The following is a 23,029-nucleotide window of genomic DNA, read 5'->3' on the forward strand; positions in this document are numbered from 1 at the left end:
AAATAGAAAAGGGAGTTCTTAGCAATGGTTTGTAGCATGGAAAGATTTCACCAGTACACATATGGCCGAAAAGTGACGGTGCAAAGTGATCACAAGCCGTTGGGTGCACTCAGTAGAGTGCACCCAAAAGGCTGCAGAGAATGATGCTGCGCATACAAAAGTATGATCTAGATGTAGTATATGTGCCAGGTAGAGACATGCTGCTAGCAGACACTCTGAGCAGAGCTTATCTTCCTGAGAGTGCACCTGATGCAGAACTAGAGACTGTCAACATGGTACAACACTTACCTATCGCAGCAGACAGGCTACATGATATACGATCTGCCCCAAAAGAGGATGAAACACTGCAGCTTCTCATCAAAATGATGCAGCAAGGATGGCCTGACGATAAGTCAAAAATTCCAAGAGGAGTTAAGCCACCAAGATGGAATAGTGTTTAGGAGTGAGCACGCTGTCATCCCTGATGCATTGAGGAAAGACATCACTTGCCGCCTACACGCATCACATCTGGGTGTGGAAGGATGCCTACGGAGGGCTAGGGAGTGTGTCTATTGGCAGGGCATGAACGACCAAATAAAGTCATATATAGCAAAGTGTGACATCTGCAGATCAATGGACATTAAGCAACAAAAAGAAACACTAATGTCACATGATGTGCCAAGCAGGCCGTGGGCAAAGGTGGGCATGGATCTGTTCATGTTTGACAACAAAGACTACCTCATAATTGTTGATTTTTTCTCAAATTTTTGGGAAATAGATTACCTGGCAGATACCAAGTCAACCACAGTGATACGGAAGCTGAAAGCTCATTTTGCCCGCCAAGGTATCCCAGATATTGTAATCTCGGACAATGGCCCACAGTATTCGTCACAAGAATTCCAGAAGTTCAGTCGACTGTGGGGATTTCAACATAAAACCTCATCACCAGGTTACCCGCAAAGCAACGGCAAAGCTGAGTCAGCCGTTAAGACAGCAAAAAGACTCTTGCTCAAAGCCAAGGCTGCTGGACAGGATCCTTATCTCGCCCTTCTGGACCACCGCAACACGCCATCACAGGGTACTGATACCACACCAGCACAGCGGCTGCTCAGTCACCGTACCAAAACACTACTGCCAACCAAAGCAAGCCTGTTACAGCCGAAAGTTGTGCAGGTGAAACAGGATTTACAAAATAACCAACAACGTCAGAGGGCATACTACGACAGGTCGGCTAAAGACTTGGACACGCTTGCCCCAGGTGAATGTGTGAGAGTTCAGCCTCTCGCACCCCACACTGGCTAGAGAGTGGGCAAGGTGTTGAGGCCGGTCGACAGGAGATCCTATGAGGTCCAGCTGCACATGGGTGGTGTCATCAGGAGAAATCGTAGACACCTCAGGCATGCACCAGGGGCAATCTTCACTGACACTATGGACATGGAGATCAGCAGCCCCAGTCAGCCAGAGAGTGTTGAACCCGGACGTTCAGAGAGTGTTCCTTCTCGCAGTGTCTTAGCAGGACACAAAACCAAGGACACTGGTGACAGGGCCAACCCTGTTACCACCAGATCAGGCCACTCGGTGGTGCAGCCGCAGCGATACAAAGACTTTGTGACCTCACACAGATGAATGGATCTGTAGCACTAATGGACTTTGGGGGGGGGGGGGGCATAGATGAAAAAGAAAAAAAAGTGAATCACAAATGTTGTGTACATATGTTCTTGTTCACCTGGTTATCTGCAAGTTCAGGTATTCATTTAAACATTGGTTATGTTAAACTGTGAAGAGAAGCCATAGCACTTTGATACACAGTAGTTGATAATGATCATTTTCATTAGTAGCTATAAGTAACTGATAAATATATGTCATTATTAATATGAAAAACATTTTGAATGTTGATATTCCAGCACTGTTAGTAGCAAAGAGTTTTGTTTATATTTTATTGTTTACAGCGATAGACAATTAAAAAAATGTATTAAAGGTTCTAAAAAAGAAGAAACTCTGAAAAGAGAAAGGATGTAACAATAGGAACTATTGTTAGGAACCATTGTTTAGTTCCTTGTTTCCACAGAGGTCGTTTATGTTGTTGCACCTTGAATAACGGACCGAGCGTGATGTATAACCTTACGTGCCGAAGTTATAGCCCAGTGGGGTTGAAACAAGTTGTAAAGTCTTATTAGTAGAAGGAAACAACACACTTTAACAGTCACTACAACATTCAATGTATAAAATTTCCTATTATAACATGCAGTTGAATGATATATACTATATAGTATGTATATTGGGTCTGTGGTTAGTGAACTAAAGTGAAAACATGTTGTCTTTGAGAACAAATTTAAAAAGGCCAGAAACATGTTTGCAAATTAATTTTACTGTCATACATTTAGTAGATTCTTTTTGCTTATTTCATGGATTACACAGAACTGCAAAGATAAAATGATCCCTTCCCCCCATATCATTATTCATTACAATTATTTTGGGGTCGAAATAATTCTGCTGTAAAAGCTAAAAAATACTTGACGACAGCAAAGATGATGACATTCAGTAAAATTTTAATATTCTGGGAGCCATTTGTTTTAACCTGCATTGTTTTATCAAACAAAAGACAAATGAAATAAAAACAACGTGATGGATGAAATATGCTTTGGCTCACTACGATATTCACTGTAGGTAACTAAGACCAACAAACTTGAAATCTTGTGCATGATGTGTTTATGCAAAGAGAGAGACAAGGTGCTTCTTCTTCAGATTCGGCTCCTGTGTTGCTGAAGGCTGCTGAAGCTACAACACCCCTGAAGAAGAACAACAATAAAAAAAAGCATGTTTTTTTTCTAACATTTCATACTTGACAATATTGTATGAGGGCCTCAGGATAGGCCCTATCTTGTCCTTCCTTGTTGGCTGTATTTTTTCCTTTTGTTCCAGGAAGTTGATGGGGGGGGGGGGGGGGGCTGAGACCTTGTCAGAGATGTAACACACCTTAAAGCAGGCTGGGCTCAGGAGGCTATAAATCAGACCTGCAAGATCCTCTCTCTCTCTCTCTCTGTTCCCCTGGCCTGCTGACTGATATTGTCATTTGTTTGTATTTTGTGTTTCCTCATACATACACTCACTCCCCACCACTCACACAGACCCTGCATACATACTGACCGCTGACAGACACACCCTATGGTATTGCTTATTTCATTTACTTTATTGAAACATTTAGCATTATTCTAAAGACTATGTGTGGTCTCCCTCTTTTGTCACATACTTTTGAGCCAGGTTGTGACAACTGAGGCATCACTCCCAAGACACTTATACTTACAGGTGATTGGTCCAATGGTGAAGGGCTTGGTGGTTATAGATCTAGAAACGGAGCGATATGTCCTTGTGGAGCAAGCCTGTGCAGGTAGTGGTGATCAGACAGTTGGAAAGATATGAATTAATGAGATACCAGAGCAGCTTTTATCTCTGCTACAGCTGATCGACAGACAGAGGGCCATTTTTGTGACGTACCGGATGGCAGGAAGAGCCCCTCTGGTCACAAAGACTGAGGCTACAGTGAAGGAATATGCTGCTGTTCTCTCTTTGAAACAGGAAGAGCAGTGCAGAGAAACGTGCCTGGTGAGACATCCCGCTCTCATCCACCCTCACCTGACGGCGGTCACTGGGGCACCTAGGAGAACGGAGAGGACTGGTTGTCAGTCTGATACACAGTGGGAATTAATCTTCTATTCATTACACATCTTCTTTAGCATTCTCCTCAGTCACATTTCTTTTGCCAGAGGTAAAGAAGGGAATATACTTGTTCTTAATGAGGAAGTATCGCATGGGATCATCAGGGTTGGGGGAATGAGTGGCATAGCAGTCCTCCAGAACGACGGCAATGCTTGGATCGGTTCCCTCTGCTGACACACCCACATACAGCGCAGAGCCCAATGTCAGGTTGACCTGGCCCACTGGGTAGGGCTCTGTGTAATTGGAGTACTGGTACAGAGACATGGAGGCTCTGGCTTTAGCACCGACACCTGAAACGTCATCTTCAAGCCTATCAAGAAAATATGTCACTTGATTACTGACAGAGGTCAAAAATATATTTCCTCTAAAGACCCATTCAAGTGAAACACATGACTCTCTGGCTATCTGAGTGGGTTGGGCGACTTGCGGGTGTATGTTAATGTGACTAAAAATCAAAACTTAGGATATAAAATGTTATCTATCTCAAAATTGGGTAGAATTTTGCGATTTTTTTTTATTACGTCGGAAGTGTTGCTATAAAATTTCAATATTTTTTTTTTTGTTCCTGCCCAGCTTGTACCCTCCATCCTCTCAAATTTTCCAGCACACTGTTGTTTTTTGCAAAATGCAATAAACCAACATGAACTAGTTCATTAACAGTGCAACTAAGATCAGACACGGCGGATGTCTGCCATGAGATTCCTACCTCAATAAATGCTTTCTGATGCGATGGTCTAAGGACAGGATTTTTTTATTGCTGTAAAGCCCACTGAGGCAAATTTTTTATTTGTGATATTGGGCTATATAAATAAATTTGACTTGACTTTAATCAGCTATAAAGACAATGAGCTGTGTTTGATAAGACATCAGCACTCACTGTGAAGTAGCTTTGAACCTTGCTGATCTCAGCCCATACTGTGGTTCATTTATGGAACAAATGTTAGCACAAAGCCACCGTTATCTAAACTGTCCTGTAGTTAGGTTACATGGCCCACCAGCCTATATAAGCTACTTAATTTTCATTGTCCCTCCTCAGGTAAACTGCCATAGTAGAGCTCCACCACAAGTGTGTTGTGTGCATTGTCAAGTTGATATTTTGTTCCCCAATAGTGATGAGTCTGGCGATCCAGTTTTTTCATAAATTTCCAGTTTAAAATGGTATATGTAGTATTTTCTGTCTTTATGATTTATTCTGACTTGCTGTCAGCCTGTCAATTTAAGAACTGTTAAAAAATAGACATACCTACATTAATAAAGAGTGTAACTAGTTATAATGAAGTTGGTGATGCAAAAGATCTGTATTCACTGGACACAAAGGCAAAAGCATGTCTTATTGAATTATTGCACATTCAAGATGTCTTTTTCAACAGCCCCTTTTTATGGTACTAACCAAAGGCCAATATAACAACAAGGATGATTACAAAAGATAGCATAGATTTAGGTATCTGAGATTGGCAAAGAAAAGTGGGATAATCACAGAGATGGAGAAAGTAGACAGGAGTACAAGGAGATGTGGCATAAAGCAAAGAGAGAGGTGGCAAAGACAAAGGAAAAGACGTATGGCGAGTTGTATGAAAGGTTAGACACTAGGGAAGGAGAAAATGACTTGTACCAATTGGCTAGACAGAGGGACCGAGCTGGGAAGGATGTGCAGCAGGTTAGGGTGATGAAAGATAGAGGTGGAAATGTGCTGACAAGCGAGGAGAGTGTGTTGAGAAGGTGGAAGGAGTACTTTGAGAGGCTGATAAATGAATAGAATGAAAGAGAGATGGGGTTGGATGAGGATTAGTAATGAGGAAGTGAGGGCAGCTCTGAAGAGGATGAAGAGTGGAAAGGTAGTTGGTCCTGATGACATACCTGTGGAGGCATGGAGATGTTTAGGAGAGATGGCAGTGGAGTTTTTAACTAGATTGTTTAACACAATGGGGAGTGCAGAAGAGAGGCGAAAAAGAGAGTGCGGGCAGGGTAGAGTGGGTGGAGAAGAGTGTCAGGAGTGATTTGCGACAGAAGGGTACCAGCAAGAGTTAAAGGGAGGGTTTACAAGATGGTAGTGAGATCACCTATGTTGTATGGTTTGGAAACGTTGGCACAGACGAAAAGAGAGGAGGTGGAGCTGGAGGTGGCAGAGTTGAAGATTCTAAGATTTTCATTGGGAGTGATGAAGAAGGACAGGATCAAGAACGAGTATATTATCAGAGGGTCAGCTCAGGTTGAATGGTATGGAGACAAAGCAAGAGAAGCAAGATTGAGATGGTTTGGACATGTGTGGAAGAGAGACGCTTGTTATATTGCTGAATATGGAGCTGCCAGGCAAGTGGCAAAGAGGAAGGCCAAAGAGGAGGCTTATGGATGTGGTGAGGGAGGACATGCAGGTGGCTGGCGTGACAGAGGAAGATGCAGAGGACAGGAAGAGATGGAAACAGACAATCCATTGTGGCGACCCCTAACGGGAGCAGCCAAAAGTAGTAGTAGAATTAATAAAGTGTGCTGTCTTAGTAATGCTCACCTAAAAACATGGGACTACTTACGGGAGGTTAGGTCTGATAGCCACTTGTAGGCTGCTCTCTGTATCCAAGGGATAGGCACAGGAGAAGGAAACGCTCACAGGAATGACCAAGGTCTCATTAGTGACGAAGTAGAAAAATAAACTGTTTGAGTAGATGGCGTGGGTGCTGTTGGTCTGGAAAAAAATGGGGGTGATCATATTTTCAGTCAACTGAACTGCTATCTGCACCAAGGTGGAATAATGGCTTAAAAGTGTCTTTCAGTAAGTGGACGAAGGTTCAAGCTGCAATGTTAGGAGCAATTAATCCTACTTAGGTGCCCCTGAGCGAGACATACACTACCGTTCAAAAGTTTGGGATCACCCAAACAATTTTGTGTTTTCCATGAAAAGTCACACTTATTCACCACCATATGTTGTGGAATGAATAGAAAATAGAGTCAAGACATTGACAAGGTTAGAAATAATGATTTGTATTTGAAATAAGATTTTTTTTACATCAAACTTTGCTTTCGTCAAAGAATCCTCCATTTGCAGCAATTACAGCATTGCAGACCTTTGGCATTCTAGCTGTTAATTTGTTGAGGTAATCTGGAGAAATTGCACCCCACGCTTCCAGAAGCAGCTCCCACAAGTTGGATTGGTTGGATGGGCACGTCTTTGAGCAGATTGAGTTTCTGGAGCATCACATTTGTGGGGTCAATTAAACGCTCAAAATGGCCAGAAAAAGAGAACTTTCATCTGAAACTCGACAGTCTATTCTTGTTCTTAGAAATGAAGGCTATTCCATGCGAGAAATTGCTAAGAAATTGAAGATTTCCTACACCGGTGTGTACTACTCCCTTCAGAGGACAGCACAAACGGGCTCTAACCAGAGTAGAAAAAGAAGTGGGAGGCCGCGTTGCACAACTGAGCAAGAAGATAAGTACATTAGAGTCTCTAGTTTGAGAAACAGACGCCTCACAGGTCCCCAACTGGCATCTTCATTAAATAGTACCCGCAAAACACCAGTGTCAACATCTACAGTGAAGAGGCGGCTGCGGGATTCTGGGCTTCAGGGCAGAGTGGCAAAGAAAAAGCCATATCTGAGACTGACCAATAAAAGAAAAAGATTAAGATGGGCAAAAGAACACAGACATTGGACAGAGGAAGACTGGAAAAAAGTGTTGTGGACGGATGAATCCAAGTTTGAGGGGTTTGGATCACAAAGAAGAACGTTTGTGAGACGCAGAACAAATGAAAAGATGCTGGAAGAATGCCTGACGCCATCTGTTAAGCATGGTGGAGGTAATGTGATGGTCTGGGGTTGCTTTGGTGCTGGTAAGGTGGGAGATTTGTACAGGGTAAAAGGGATTCTGAATAAGGAAGGCTATCACTCCATTTTGCAACGCCATGCCATACCCAGTGGACAGCGCTTGATTGGAGCCAATTTCCTCCTACAACAGGACAATGACCCTAAACACACCTCCAAATTGTGCAAGAACTATTTAGAGCAGAAGCAGGCAGCTGGTATTCTATCGGTAATGGAGTGGCCAGCGCAGTCACCAGATCTGAACCCCATTGAGCTGTTGTGGGAGCAGCTTGACCGTATGGTACGCAAGAAGTGCCCATCCAACCAATCCAACTTGTGGGAGCTGCTTCTGGAAGCGTGGGGTGCAATTTCTCCAGATTACCTCAACAAATTAACAGCTAGAATGCCAAAGGTCTGCAATGCTGTAATTGCTGCAAATGGAGGATTCTTTGACGAAAGCAAAGTTTGATGTAAAAAAAATCTTATTTCAAATACAAATCATTATTTCTAACCTTGTCAATGTCTTGACTCTATTTTCTATTCATTTCACAACATATGGTGGTGAATAAGTGTGACTTTTCATGGAAAACACAAAATTGTTTGGGTGATCCCAAACTTTTGAACGGTAGTGTAGATGTAACCAGCACCGGGAGCTCCGTTTTGTTGCTAACTCTGTGCTCTGATTTTATATGAGGTAGAAAAGTAGAGATGGAATTTGCTCATAGAGCTCAAATTGATAATAGCAGTTAAAACTTTGCAGACGCTCATGATATTGTTTTTGTGAAACACTAATTAGTTAGTTCTTTTATATCTTCATGTTGAAAGGCCTCTAATTTAATCCTGTAATATACACACAAGATGGTGGGGCTGTATATCCAGAATGCACCACGGCCAACATTGCTAGTACATGAAGCACCTAAAATGTAACCCTAACTTGCAGCAGAACGGTCATAGTACAGGGAATAGCCCAATGGACCAGAGGAATAGAGTACTTAATTGTCCCCTATGGAACTTTTTTTTTCCTCACAAGATTACACAAAATTTAGCAGGAAAATCCTCACCGTGAGTTTATTTCCACAGATGTCTGCCCATGGCCTCACTTGGTACCACACCATCCCATCACCTTCTCTGTATTCAGAGCAGCAGGGGTTGGCAAAGTGTCCAGAGGATGCATTCAAACCAGAAGATCCAAGGCTATCTAAATAGAGCCCAACTTGTATTTGATTCTGCCCACATACAAGCTGGGAAGCTTGGATTGGAGGTCTTTTGACTAAAGAAAGAAGTAAAATGACAATAAGGATAATCAGAAGAAATTGATAGAGAGAGGAGAGGGGGGAAAAAAACTTTGTCTAATACATGAAACCGAAGTGAGATCATATTTGAAGATCTGAAAGGTACACTTAAATATTTTTTCAAAGAATATATACTGTCCACCCATTCTAGAAAAATAATAAAATCATACACAACACAAACATCCTCACTGTGTGTAACCGAAATTATAATTTATTCACAATTTGCATGCACATTTACTTGCACAGATGACGGCTGCATCTTCATGGTGACCACAGTTGTGGGACCCAAATCCTTGATGTCTACAGTGTGTTATTGATGGCTCGTTCCCTAAACAGTTGACATTGTCCAACCAGATGGGTCCTGTACCCTGTCCAAAATATGCTGAACTGGGAGCAGACAGAGCTCTGCCACAACCTAGCTGTCTACACACCACCTGAGCGTCATTCAGTCCCCAGGAATCATCACACACTGTCCCCCACTGGCCATCATGGTAGACCTCCACTCTGCCAGAGCAGAGATTTTCAGACGAACCATTGGCCAGCCTCACTGGAGAACCAGCTGAGATAGAAAAACATCCAACACAACGATGTTAACAGACAGACAGCTTGAAGATGGACTCTATCTAGAGGATGACATTGATGAAGAACTTAATGTTGCAGCGTTGATACAGTACATACATCCATAACATAACATAATCCTATAAAGGACAAACACACAGACAGATAAAAGTTCATAGTCACAACTGTTCATTGTACCTTCACAGACAACACCAGCATCCTCTTGGTGACCACAGTTGTGGGATCCAACTCCTAAGTGTCTGCATTCTGAGAGTTTTGACTCACTGCCTGTACATCTGACATCATCCAACCAGATAGGTCCAGTACCCTGTCCAAAACGGGCACTAGATGGTGCTGACAGTACCCTGCCACAGCCCAGCTGTCTACACACCACCTGGGCATCGTTCAAGTCCCAGTAATCATCACACACCGTCCCCCACTGTCCACGGAGGAAGATCTCCACCCTGCCAGAGCAGGAGCTGTTCCTTCCATTGGCCAGGCGGACCTCACCCTCAGTTGCTGTGTTGTTGAATGATGTTTCTGGGGTGGTGAAGTTGGTGGTCTGTGTTGGAATTGGTGTTGTTGGAGAAACTGTAGTGTTGACAGCTGGACGAACTGAAAAAAACATCAACAAACAATTCTCGGTGTCGCAAAGTTAGTAATTACAGGACCCTTCACTACCAAACTTACCAAGAAATGCATGACAGCACTGCAGTTGTTGTATGAGAACAGTTTGTACATAGGTACAATGCACTCTGAACTCCTCTAGAATAAATGTGTTTATACCATGGGTAGACTATTCATTATGTTACCAATGCTACGGTGGTTATGTTTCTGCAAATGTCTGCTATTCAGTAACACATATTCAAAAACTTTCAGTATCCATTCATAAATATATGGTGTAGAGAAATAAGAAATAAACAATGACAAAGAAAAACATTTGAACTATTCAACAGAAAGCAGAAACCATTGAAAACATTAGCTTATTTGGTGACAACTGTTTGTTTGCTTTGGCTGGATAAAATGTCCTGAAAGCTTGTGAGTAGGTCAGCGTTGGGCAGAGAAACAAGTCATTTCATTTTGGTGGCGAAGTTCCCTGTACATTGTGACATTTCCAAGTTTATTTTGACCAAAAATGTCCTTTTAACATGAACAGCAAAACATGTTTGGAATCTCTTAAAGTGGAGAGCACTGGTGATGGTGCAATTCAATTTATAACACCCCTTTAGACCACTGTAAATTCTTTTCCAGCACCTTCAGCTCAGCCACTTGTTTGTCCAGGAAATATACTTTCCAGCCATTACAATCTTAGTAGGGGTAAAATGAGAATAGAAAGCACGGGTGTCACCTTGTCACAGTTTTGATTTCTCTAAGATCTCTTGGTTGGATTGTAATGCTATATAATGATGTGGACTCTGTATGGTATGAAACAGTGCCTGCCAATAAAGTGATGTAAACAGTTTCATTTGAGTAAAACAATTGTAATTTACTGAACATGAACATCTGCATTTACCTTCACAGATGACAGCTGCATCTTCATTGTGACCACAGTTGTGGGACCCAAACCCTAGATGTCTACAGTGTGTTATTGATGGCTCGTTCCCTAAACAGTTGACGTCGTCCAACCAGATGGGTCCTGTACCCTGTCCAAAATATGCTGAACTGGGAGCAGACAGAGCTCTGCCACAACCCAGCTGTCTACACACCACCTGAGCGTCATTCAGTCCCCAGGAATCATCACACACTGTCCCCCACTGGCCATCATGGTAGACCTCCACTCTGCCAGAGCAGAGATTGTCAGACGAACCATTGGCCAGCCTCACTGGAGAACCAGCTGAGATAGAAAAACATCCAACAAAACGATGTTAACAGACAGACAGCTTGAAGATGGACTCTATCAAGAGGATGACATTGATGAAGAACTTAATGTTGCAGCTTTGATACAGTATATACATCCATAACATAACATAATCCTATAAAGGACAAACACACAGACAGATAAAAGTTCATAGTCACAACTGTTCATTGTACCTTCACAGACAACACCAGCATCCTCTTGGTGACCACAGTTGTGGGATCCAACTCCTAAGTGTCTGCATTCTGAGAGCTTTGACTCACTGCCTGTACATCTGACATCATCCAACCAGATAGGTCCAGTACCCTGTCCAAAACGGGCACTAGATGGTGCTGACAGTACCCTGCCACAGCCCAGCTGTCTACACACCACCTGGGCATCGTTCAAGTCCCAGTAATCGTCACACACCGTCCCCCACTGTCCACGGAGGAAGATCTCCACCCTGCCAGAGCAGGAGCTGTTCCTTCCATTGGCCAGGCGGACCTCACCCTCAGTTGCTGTGTTGTTGAATGATGTTTCTGGGGTGGTGAAGTTGGTGGTCTGTGTTGGAATTGGTGTTGTTGGAGAAACTGTAGTGTTGACAGCTGGACGAACTGAAAAAAACATCAACAAACAATTCTCGGTGTCGCAAAGTTAGTAATTACAGGACCCTTCACTACCAAACTTACCAAGAAATGCATGACAGCACTGCAGTTGTTGTATGAGAACAGTTTGTACATAGGTACAATGCACTCTGAACTCCTCTAGAATAAATGTGTTTATACCATGGGTAGACTATTCATTATGTTACCAATGCTACGGTGGTTATGTTTCTTCAAATGTCTGCTATTCAGTAACACATATTCAAAAACTTTCAGTATCCATTCATAAATATATGGTGTAGAGAAATAAGAAATAAACAATGACAAAGAAAAACATTTGAACTATTCAACAGAAAGCAGAAACCATTGAAAACATTAGCTTATTTGGTGACAACTGTTTGTTTGCTTTGACTGGATAAAATGTCCTGAAAGCTTGTGAGTAGGTCAGCGTTGGGCAGAGAAACAAGTCATTTCATTTTGGTGGCGAAGTTCCCTGTACATTGTGACATTTCCAAGTTTATTTTGACCAAAAATGTCCTTTTAACATGAACAGCAAAACATGTTTGGAATCTCTTAAAGTGGAGAGCACTGGTGATGGTGCAATTCAATTTATAACACCCCTTTAGACCACTGTAAATTCTTTTCCAGCACCTTCAGCTCAGCCACTTGTTTGTCCAGGAAATGTACTTTCCAGCCATTACAATCTTAGTAGGGGTTAAATGAGAATAGAAAGCACGGGTGTCACCTTGTCACAGTTTTGATTTCTCTAAGATCTCTTGGTTGGATTGTAATGCTATATAATGATGTGGACTCTGTATGGTATGAAACAGTGCCTGCCAATAAAGTGATGTAAACAGTTTCATTTGAGTAAAACAATTGTAATTTACTGAACATGAACATCTGCATTTACCTTCACAGATGACAGCTGCATCTTCATTGTGACCACAGTTGTGGGACCCAAACCCTAGATGTCTACAGTGTGTTATTGATGGCTCGTTCCCTAAACAGTTGACGTCGTCCAACCAGATGGGTCCTGTACCCTGTCCAAAATATGCTGAACTGGGAGCAGACAGAGCTCTGCCACAACCCAGCTGTCTACACACCACCTGAGCGTCATTCAGTCCCCAGGAATCATCACACACTGTCCCCCACTGGCCATCATGGTAGACCTCCACTCTGCCAGAGCAGAGATTGTCAGACGAACCATTGGCCAGCCTCACTGGAAAACCAGCTGAGATAGAAAAACATCCAACAAAACGATGTTAACAGACAGACAGCTTGAAGATGGACTCTATCAAGAGGATGACATTGATGAAGAACTTAATGTTGCAGCTTTGATACAGTATATACATCCATAACATAACATAATCCTATAAAGGACAAACACACAGACAGATAAAAGTTCATAGTCACAACTGTTCATTGTACCTTCACAGACAACACCAGCATCCTCTTGGTGACCACAGTTGTGGGATCCAACTCCTAAGTGTCTGCATTCTGAGAGCTTTGACTCACTGCCTGTACATCTGACATCATCCAACCAGATAGGTCCAGTACCCTGTCCAAAACGGGCACTAGATGGTGCTGACAGTACCCTGCCACAGCCCAGCTGTCTACACACCACCTGGGCATCGTTCAGGTCCCAGTAATCATCACACACCGTCCCCCACTCTCCACGGAGGAAGATCTCCACCCTGCCAGAGCAGGAGCTGTTCCTTCCATTGGCCAGGCGGACCTCACCCTCAGTTGCTGTGTTGTTGAATGATGTTTCTGGGGTGGTGAAGTTGGTGGTCTGTGTTGAAATTGGTGTTGTTGGAGAAACTGTAGTGTCGACAGCTGGGCGAACTGAAAAAAACATCAATAAACAATTCTCAGTGTCGCAAAATTGCAACTACAGGACCCTTCACTACCAAACTTACCAAGAAATGCATGACAGCACTGCAGTTGTTGTATGAGAACAGTTTGTACATAGGTACAATGCACTCTGAACTCCTCTAGAATAGATGTGTTTATACCATGGGTAGACTATTCATTATGTTACCAATGCTACGGTGGTTATGTTTCTGCAAATGTCTGCTATTCAGTAACACATATTCAAAAACTTTCAGTATCCATTCATAAATATATGGTGTAGAGAAAAAAGAAATAATCAATGACACAGAAAAACATTTGAACTACTCAACAGAAAGCAGAAACCATTGAAAACATTAGCTTATTTGGTGACAACTGTTTGTTTGCTTTGGCTGGATAAACTGTCCTGAAAGCTTGTGAGTAGGTCGGCGCTGGGCAGAGAAACAAGTCATTTGATTTTTAGTGGCGAAGTTCCCTGTACATTGTGACATTTCCAAGTTTATTTTGGCCAAAAATGTCCTTTTAACATGAACAGCAAAACATGTTTGGAATCTCTTAAAGTGGAGAGCACTGGTGATGGTGCAGTTCAATTCATAACACCCCTTTAGACCACTGTAAATTCTTTTCCAGCACCTTCAGGTCAGCCACTTGTTTGTCCAGGAAATGTACTTTCCAGCCATTACAATCTTAGTAGGGGTAAAATGAGAATAGAAAGCACGGGTGTCACCTTGTCACAGTTTTGATTTCTCTAAGATCTCTTGGTTGGATTGTAATGCTATATAATGATGTGGACTCTGTATGGTATGAAACAGTGCCTGCCAATAAAGTGATGTAAACAGTTTCATTTGAGTAAAACAATTGTAATTTACTGAACATGAACATCTGCATTTACCTTCACAGATGACAGCTGCATCTTCATTGTGACCACAGTTGTGGGACCCAAACCCTAGATGTCTACAGTGTGTTATTGATGGCTCGTTCCCTAAACAGTTGACATTGTCCAACCAGATGGGTCCTGTACCCTGTCCAAAATATGCTGAACTGGGAGCAGACAGAGCTCTGCCACAACCCAGCTGTCTACACACCACCTGAGCGTCATTCAGTCCCCAGGAATCATCACACACTGTCCCCCACTGGCCATCATGGTAGACCTCCACTCTGCCAGAGCAGAGATTGTCAGACAAACCATTGACCAGCCTCACTGGAGAACCAGCTGAGATAGAAAAACATCCAACACAACGATGTTAACAGACAGACAGCTTGAAGATGGACTTTATCTAGAGGATGACATTGATGAAGAACTTAATGTTGCAGCGTTGATACAGTATATACATCCATAACATAACATAATCCTATAAAGGACAAACACACAGACAGATAAAAGTTCATAGTCACAACTGTTCATTGTACCTTCACAGACAACACCAGCATCCTCTTGGTGACCACAGTTGTGGGATCCAACTCCTAAGTGTCTGCATTCTGAGAGCTTTGACTCGCTGCCTGTACATCTGACATCATCCAACCAGATAGGTCCAGTACCCTGTCCAAAACGGGCACTAGATGGTGCTGACAGTACCCTGCCACAGCCCAGCTGTCTACACACCACCTGGGCATCGTTCAGGTCCCAGTAATCGTCACACACCGTCCCCCACTGTCCACGGAGGAAGATCTCCACCCTGCCAGAGCAGGAGCTGTTCCTTCCATTGGCCAGGCGGACCTCACCCTCAGTTGCTGTGTTGTTGAATGATGTTTCTGGGGTGGTGAAGTTGGTGGTCTGTGTTGAAATTGGTGTTGTTGGAGAAACTGTAGTGTCGACAGCTGGGCGAACTGAAAAAAACATCAATAAACAATTCTCAGTGTCGCAAAATTGCAACTACAGGACCCTTCACTACCAAACTTACCAAGAAATGCATGACAGCACTGCAGTTGTTGTATGAGAACAGTTTGTACATAGGTACAATGCACTCTGAACTCCTCTAGAATAGATGTGTTTATACCATGGGTAGACTATTCATTATGTTACCAATGCTACGGTGGTTATGTTTCTGCAAATGTCTGCTATTCCGTAACACATATTCAAAAACTTTCAGTATCCATTCATAAATATATGGTGTAGAGAAAAAAGAAATAATCAATGACACAGAAAAACATTTGAACTACTCAACAGAAAGCAGAAACCATTGAAAACATTAGCTTATTTGGTGACAACTGTTTGTTTGCTTTGGCTGGATAAACTGTCCTGAAAGCTTGTGAGTAGGTCGGCGTTGGGCAGAGAAACAAGTCATTTGATTTTTAGTGGCGAAGTTCCCTGTACATTGTGACATTTCCAAGTTTATTTTGGCCAAAAATGTCCTTTTAACATGAACAGCAAAACATGTTTGGAATCTCTTAAAGTGGAGAGCACTGGTGATGGTGCAGTTCAATTCATAACACCCCTTTAGACCACTGTAAATTCTTTTCCAGCACCTTCAGCTCAGCCACTTGTTTGTCCAGGAAATGTACTTTCCAGCCATTACAATCTTAGTAGGGGTAAAATGAGAATAGAAAGCACGGGTGTCACCTTGTCACAGTTTTGATTTCTCTAAGATCTCTTGGTTGGATTGTAATGCTATATAATGATGTGGACTCTGTATGGTATGAAACAGTGCCTGCCAATAAAGTGATGTAAACAGTTTCATTTGAGTAAAACAATTGTAATTTACTGAACATGAACATCTGCATTTACCTTCACAGATGACAGCTGCATCTTCATTGTGACCACAGTTGTGGGACCCAAACCCTAGATGTCTACAGTGTGTTATTGATGGCTCGTTCCCTAAACAGTTGACGTCGTCCAACCAGATGGGTCCTGTACCCTGTCCAAAATATGCTGAACTGGGAGCAGACAGAGCTCTGCCACAACCCAGCTGTCTACACACCACCTGAGCGTCATTCAGTCCCCAGGAATCATCACACACTGTCCCCCACTGGCCATCATGGTAGACCTCCACTCTGCCAGAGCAGAGATTGTCAGACAAACCATTGACCAGCCTCACTGGAGAACCCGCTGAGATAGAAAAACATCCAACACAACGATGTTAACAGACAGACAGCTTGAAGATGGACTTTATCTAGAGGATGACATTGATGAAGAACTTAATGTTGCAGCGTTGATACAGTATATACATCCATAACATAACATAATCCTATAAAGGACAAACACACAGACAGATAAAAGTTCATAGTCACAACTGTTCATTGTACCTTCACAGACAACACCAGCATCCTCTTGGTGACCACAGTTGTGGGATCCAACTCCTAAGTGTCTGCATTCTGAGAGCTTTGACTCGCTGCCTGTACATCTGACATCATCCAACCAGATAGGTCCAGTACCCTGTCCAAAACGGGCACTAGATGGTGCTGACAGTACCCTGCCACAGCCCAGCTGTCTACACACCACCTGGGCATCGTTCAAGTCCCAGTAATCGTCACACACCGTCCCCCACTGTCCACGGAGGAAGATCTCCACCCTGCCAGAGCAGGAGCTGTTCCTTCCATTGGCCAGGCGGACCTCACCCTCAGTTGCTGTGTTGTTGAATGATGTTTCTGGGGTGGTGAAGTTGGTGGTCTGTGTTGAAATTGGTGTTGTTGGAGAAACTGTAGTGTCGACAGCTGGGCGAACTGAAAAAAACATCAATAAACAATTCTCAGTGTCGCAAAATTGCAACTACAGGACCCTTCACTACCAAACTTACCAAGAAATGCATGACAGCACTGCAGTTGTTGTATGAGAACAGTTTGTACATAGGTACAATGCACTCTGAACTCCTCTAGAATAGATGTGTTTATACCATGGGTAGACTATTCATTATGTTACCAATGCTACGGTGGTTATGTTTCTGCAAATGTCTGCTATTCCGTAACACATATTCAAAAACTTTCAGTATCCATTCATAAATATATGGTGTAGAGAAAAAAGAAATAATCAATGACACAGAAAAACATTTGAACTACTCAACAGAAAGCAGAAACCATTGAAAACATTAGCTTATTTGGTGACAACTGTTTGTTTGCTTTGGCTGGATAAACTGTCCTGAAAGCTTGTGAGTAGGTCGGCGTTGGGCAGAGAAACAAGTCATTTGATTTTTAGTGGCGAAGTTCCCTGTACATTGTGACATTTCCAAGTTTATTTTGACCAAAAATGTCCTTTTAACATGAACAGCAAAACATGTTTGGAATCTCTTAAAGTGGAGAGCACTGGTGATGGTGCAGTTCAATTCATAACACCCCTTTAGACCACTGTAAATTCTTTTCCAGCACCTTCAGCTCAGCCACTTGTTTGTCCAGGAAATGTACTTTCCAGCCATTACAATCTTAGTAGGGGTAAAATGAGAATAGAAAGCACGGGTGTCACCTTGTCACAGTTTTGATTTCTCTAAGATCTCTTGGTTGGATTGTAATGCTATATAATGATGTGGACTCTGTATGGTATGAAACAGTGCCTGCCAATAAAGTGATGTAAACAGTTTCATTTGAGTAAAACAATTGTAATTTACTGAACATGAACATCTGCATTTACCTTCACAGATGACAGCTGCATCTTCATTGTGACCACAGTTGTGGGACCCAAACCCTAGATGTCTACAGTGTGTTATTGATGGCTCGTTCCCTAAACAGTTGACGTCGTCCAACCAGATGGGTCCTGTACCCTGTCCAAAATATGCTGAACTGGGAGCAGACAGAGCTCTGCCACAACCCAGCTGTCTACACACCACCTGAGCGTCATTCAGTCCCCAGGAATCATCACACACTGTCCCCCACTGGCCATCATGGTAGACCTCCACTCTGCCAGAGCAGAGATTGTCAGACAAACCATTGACCAGCCTCACTGGAGAACCCGCTGAGATAGAAAAACATCCAACACAACGATGTTAACAGACAGACAGCTTGAAGATGGACTTTATCTAGAGGATGACATTGATGAAGAACTTAATGTTGCAGCGTTGATACAGTATATACATCCATAACATAACATAATCCTATAAAGGACAAACACACAGACAGATAAAAGTTCATAGTCACAACTGTTCATTGTACCTTCACAGACAACACCAGCATCCTCTTGGTGACCACAGTTGTGGGATCCAACTCCTAAGTGTCTGCATTCTGAGAGCTTTGACTCGCTGCCTGTACATCTGACATCATCCAACCAGATAGGTCCAGTACCCTGTCCAAAACGGGCACTAGATGGTGCTGACAGTACCCTGCCACAGCCCAGCTGTCTACACACCACCTGGGCATCGTTCAAGTCCCAGTAATCGTCACACACCGTCCCCCACTGTCCACGGAGGAAGATCTCCACCCTGCCAGAGCAGGAGCTGTTCCTTCCATTGGCCAGGCGGACCTCACCCTCAGTTGCTGTGTTGTTGAATGATGTTTCTGGGGTGGTGAAGTTGGTGGTCTGTGTTGAAATTGGTGTTGTTGGAGAAACTGTAGTGTCGACAGCTGGGCGAACTGAAAAAAACATCAATAAACAATTCTCAGTGTCGCAAAATTGCAACTACAGGACCCTTCACTACCAAACTTACCAAGAAATGCATGACAGCACTGCAGTTGTTGTATGAGAACAGTTTGTACATAGGTACAATGCACTCTGAACTCCTCTAGAATAGATGTGTTTATACCATGGGTAGACTATTCATTATGTTACCAATGCTACGGTGGTTATGTTTCTGCAAATGTCTGCTATTCCGTAACACATATTCAAAAACTTTCAGTATCCATTCATAAATATATGGTGTAGAGAAAAAAGAAATAATCAATGACACAGAAAAACATTTGAACTACTCAACAGAAAGCAGAAACCATTGAAAACATTAGCTTATTTGGTGACAACTGTTTGTTTGCTTTGGCTGGATAAACTGTCCTGAAAGCTTGTGAGTAGGTCGGCGTTGGGCAGAGAAACAAGTCATTTGATTTTTAGTGGCGAAGTTCCCTGTACATTGTGACATTTCCAAGTTTATTTTGACCAAAAATGTCCTTTTAACATGAACAGCAAAACATGTTTGGAATCTCTTAAAGTGGAGAGCACTGGTGATGGTGCAGTTCAATTCATAACACCCCTTTAGACCACTGTAAATTCTTTTCCAGCACCTTCAGCTCAGCCACTTGTTTGTCCAGGAAATGTACTTTCCAGCCATTACAATCTTAGTAGGGGTAAAATGAGAATAGAAAGCACGGGTGTCACCTTGTCACAGTTTTGATTTCTCTAAGATCTCTTGGTTGGATTGTAATGCTATATAATGATGTGGACTCTGTATGGTATGAAACAGTGCCTGCCAATAAAGTGATGTAAACAGTTTCATTTGAGTAAAACAATTGTAATTTACTGAACATGAACATCTGCATTTACCTTCACAGATGACAGCTGCATCTTCATTGTGACCACAGTTGTGGGACCCAAACCCTAGATGTCTACAGTGTGTTATTGATGGCTCGTTCCCTAAACAGTTGACGTCGTCCAACCAGATGGGTCCTGTACCCTGTCCAAAATATGCTGAACTGGGAGCAGACAGAGCTCTGCCACAACCCAGCTGTCTACACACCACCTGAGCGTCATTCAGTCCCCAGGAATCATCACACACTGTCCCCCACTGGCCATCATGGTAGACCTCCACTCTGCCAGAGCAGAGATTGTCAGACAAACCATTGACCAGCCTCACTGGAGAACCAGCTGAGATAGAAAAACATCCAACACAACGATGTTAACAGACAGACAGCTTGAAGATGGACTCTATCTAGAGGATGATATTGATGAAGAACTTAATGTTGCAGCGTTGATACAGTATATACATCCATAACATAACATAATCCTATAAAGGACAAACACACAGACAGATAAAAGTTCATAGTCACAACTGTTCATTGTACCTTCACAGACAACACCAGCATCCTCTTGGTGACCACAGTTGTGGGATCCAACTCCTAAGTGTCTGCATTCTGAGAGCTTTGACTCGCTGCCTGTACATCTGACATCATCCAACCAGATAGGTCCAGTACCCTGTCCAAAACGGGCACTAGATGGTGCTGACAGTACCCTGCCACAGCCCAGCTGTCTACACACCACCTGGGCATCGTTCAGGTCCCAGTAATCATCACACACCGTCCCCCACTCTCCATGGAGGAAGATCTCCACCCTGCCAGAGCAGGAGCTGTTCCTTCCATTGGCCAGGCGGACCTCACCCTCAGTTGCTGTGTTGTTGAATGATGTTTCTGGGGTGGTGAAGTTGGTGGTCTGTGTTGAAATTGGTGTTGTTGGAGAAACTGTAGTGTCGACAGCTGGGCGAACTGAAAAAAACATCAATAAACAATTCTCAGTGTCGCAAAATTGCAACTACAGGACCCTTCACTACCAAACTTACCAAGAAATGCATGACAGCACTGCAGTTGTTGTATGAGAACAGTTTGTACATAGGTACAATGCACTCTGAACTCCTCTAGAATAGATGTGTTTATACCATGGGTAGACTATTCATTATGTTACCAATGCTACGGTGGTTATGTTTCTGCAAATGTCTGCTATTCCGTAACACATATTCAAAAACTTTCAGTATCCATTCATAAATATATGGTGTAGAGAAAAAAGAAATAATCAATGACACAGAAAAACATTTGAACTACTCAACAGAAAGCAGAAACCATTGAAAACATTAGCTTATTTGGTGACAACTGTTTGTTTGCTTTGGCTGGATAAACTGTCCTGAAAGCTTGTGAGTAGGTCGGCGTTGGGCAGAGAAACAAGTCATTTGATTTTTAGTGGCGAAGTTCCCTGTACATTGTGACATTTCCAAGTTTATTTTGGCCAAAAATGTCCTTTTAACATGAACAGCAAAACATGTTTGGAATCTCTTAAAGTGGAGAGCACTGGTGATGGTGCAGTTCAATTCATAACACCCCTTTAGACCACTGTAAATTCTTTTCCAGCACCTTCAGCTCAGCCACTTGTTTGTCCAGGAAATGTACTTTCCAGCCATTACAATCTTAGTAGGGGTAAAATGAGAATAGAAAGCACGGGTGTCACCTTGTCACAGTTTTGATTTCTCTAAGATCTCTTGGTTGGATTGTAATGCTATATAATGATGTGGACTCTGTATGGTATGAAACAGTGCCTGCCAATAAAGTGATGTAAACAGTTTCATTTGAGTAAAACAATTGTAATTTACTGAACATGAACATCTGCATTTACCTTCACAGATGACAGCTGCATCTTCATTGTGACCACAGTTGTGGGACCCAAACCCTAGATGTCTACAGTGTGTTATTGATGGCTCGTTCCCTAAACAGTTGACGTCGTCCAACCAGATGGGTCCTGTACCCTGTCCAAAATATGCTGAACTGGGAGCAGACAGAGCTCTGCCACAACCCAGCTGTCTACACACCACCTGAGCGTCATTCAGTCCCCAGGAATCATCACACACTGTCCCCCACTGGCCATCATGGTAGACCTCCACTCTGCCAGAGCAGAGATTGTCAGACAAACCATTGACCAGCCTCACTGGAGAACCAGCTGAGATAGAAAAACATCCAACACAACGATGTTAACAGACAGACAGCTTGAAGATGGACTCTATCTAGAGGATGATATTGATGAAGAACTTAATGTTGCAGCGTTGATACAGTATATACATCCATAACATAACATAATCCTATAAAGGACAAACACACAGACAGATAAAAGTTCATAGTCACAACTGTTCATTGTACCTTCACAGACAACACCAGCATCCTCTTGGTGACCACAGTTGTGGGATCCAACTCCTAAGTGTCTGCATTCTGAGAGCTTTGACTCGCTGCCTGTACATCTGACATCATCCAACCAGATAGGTCCAGTACCCTGTCCAAAACGGGCACTAGATGGTGCAGACAGTACCCTGCCACAGCCCAGCTGTCTACACACCACCTGGGCATCGTTCAAGTCCCAGTAATCGTCACACACCGTCCCCCACTGTCCACGGAGGAAGATCTCCACCCTGCCAGAGCAGGAGCTGTTCCTTCCATTGGCCAGGCGGACCTCACCCTCAGTTGCTGTGTTGCTGAATGATGTTTCTGAGTTGGCAGTGGCTTGATCTGAAGCAATGATGGTCTGTAGTCTTGAAGATGTGGTTACAGAACTTATCGAAGGCATCGTACTAGTCACCTCTGTTAAAAGTTAAAGAAAGTAATCTTTGAAGGTAAAAGCAACTTAATGTAACTGAGCATAATTTCCACCCGCTGCAGAATTCGATCCGAGGTGTACTGCACCACAAGGTGAAATTGCGTTTTTTCTCTTTTATTGTCCAGAAAAAACATTCAAAATACAATACACATATACCAAACTAATAGGGAAACAGAACATTTCACGAACCCATTGAACCCTACAGAATC

At 42.9% G+C, this 23,029-nt stretch overlaps 1 protein-coding gene across 1 annotated transcript; it reads right to left on the reverse strand.

Moving 5' to 3' along the window:
- Positions 1 to 1,851: 1,851 nt before the first annotated feature.
- On the reverse strand, positions 1,852 to 22,790 carry LOC130112926 (deleted in malignant brain tumors 1 protein-like). The gene is made up of 22 exons (XM_056280448.1): positions 22,370 to 22,790; positions 21,852 to 22,172; positions 20,537 to 20,953; positions 20,019 to 20,339; positions 18,704 to 19,120; positions 18,186 to 18,506; positions 16,871 to 17,287; positions 16,353 to 16,673; positions 15,038 to 15,454; positions 14,520 to 14,840; positions 13,205 to 13,621; positions 12,687 to 13,007; positions 11,372 to 11,788; positions 10,854 to 11,174; positions 9,539 to 9,955; positions 9,021 to 9,341; positions 8,552 to 8,760; positions 6,225 to 6,376; positions 3,764 to 4,006; positions 3,475 to 3,634; positions 3,284 to 3,359; positions 1,852 to 2,768 (listed from the first exon to the last, which is right to left on the reverse strand). Exons 1-22 carry the CDS (start codon positions 22,788 to 22,790, stop codon positions 2,758 to 2,760), a joined length of 6,759 nt encoding a protein of 2,252 aa, XP_056136423.1. The 3' UTR covers positions 1,852 to 2,757.
- Positions 22,791 to 23,029: the final 239 nt, after the last annotated feature.

Source organism: Lampris incognitus, chromosome 5 (assembly GCF_029633865.1).
Source record: "Lampris incognitus isolate fLamInc1 chromosome 5, fLamInc1.hap2, whole genome shotgun sequence".
In the NCBI taxonomy this organism is placed as follows: domain Eukaryota; kingdom Metazoa; phylum Chordata; class Actinopteri; order Lampriformes; family Lampridae; genus Lampris; species Lampris incognitus.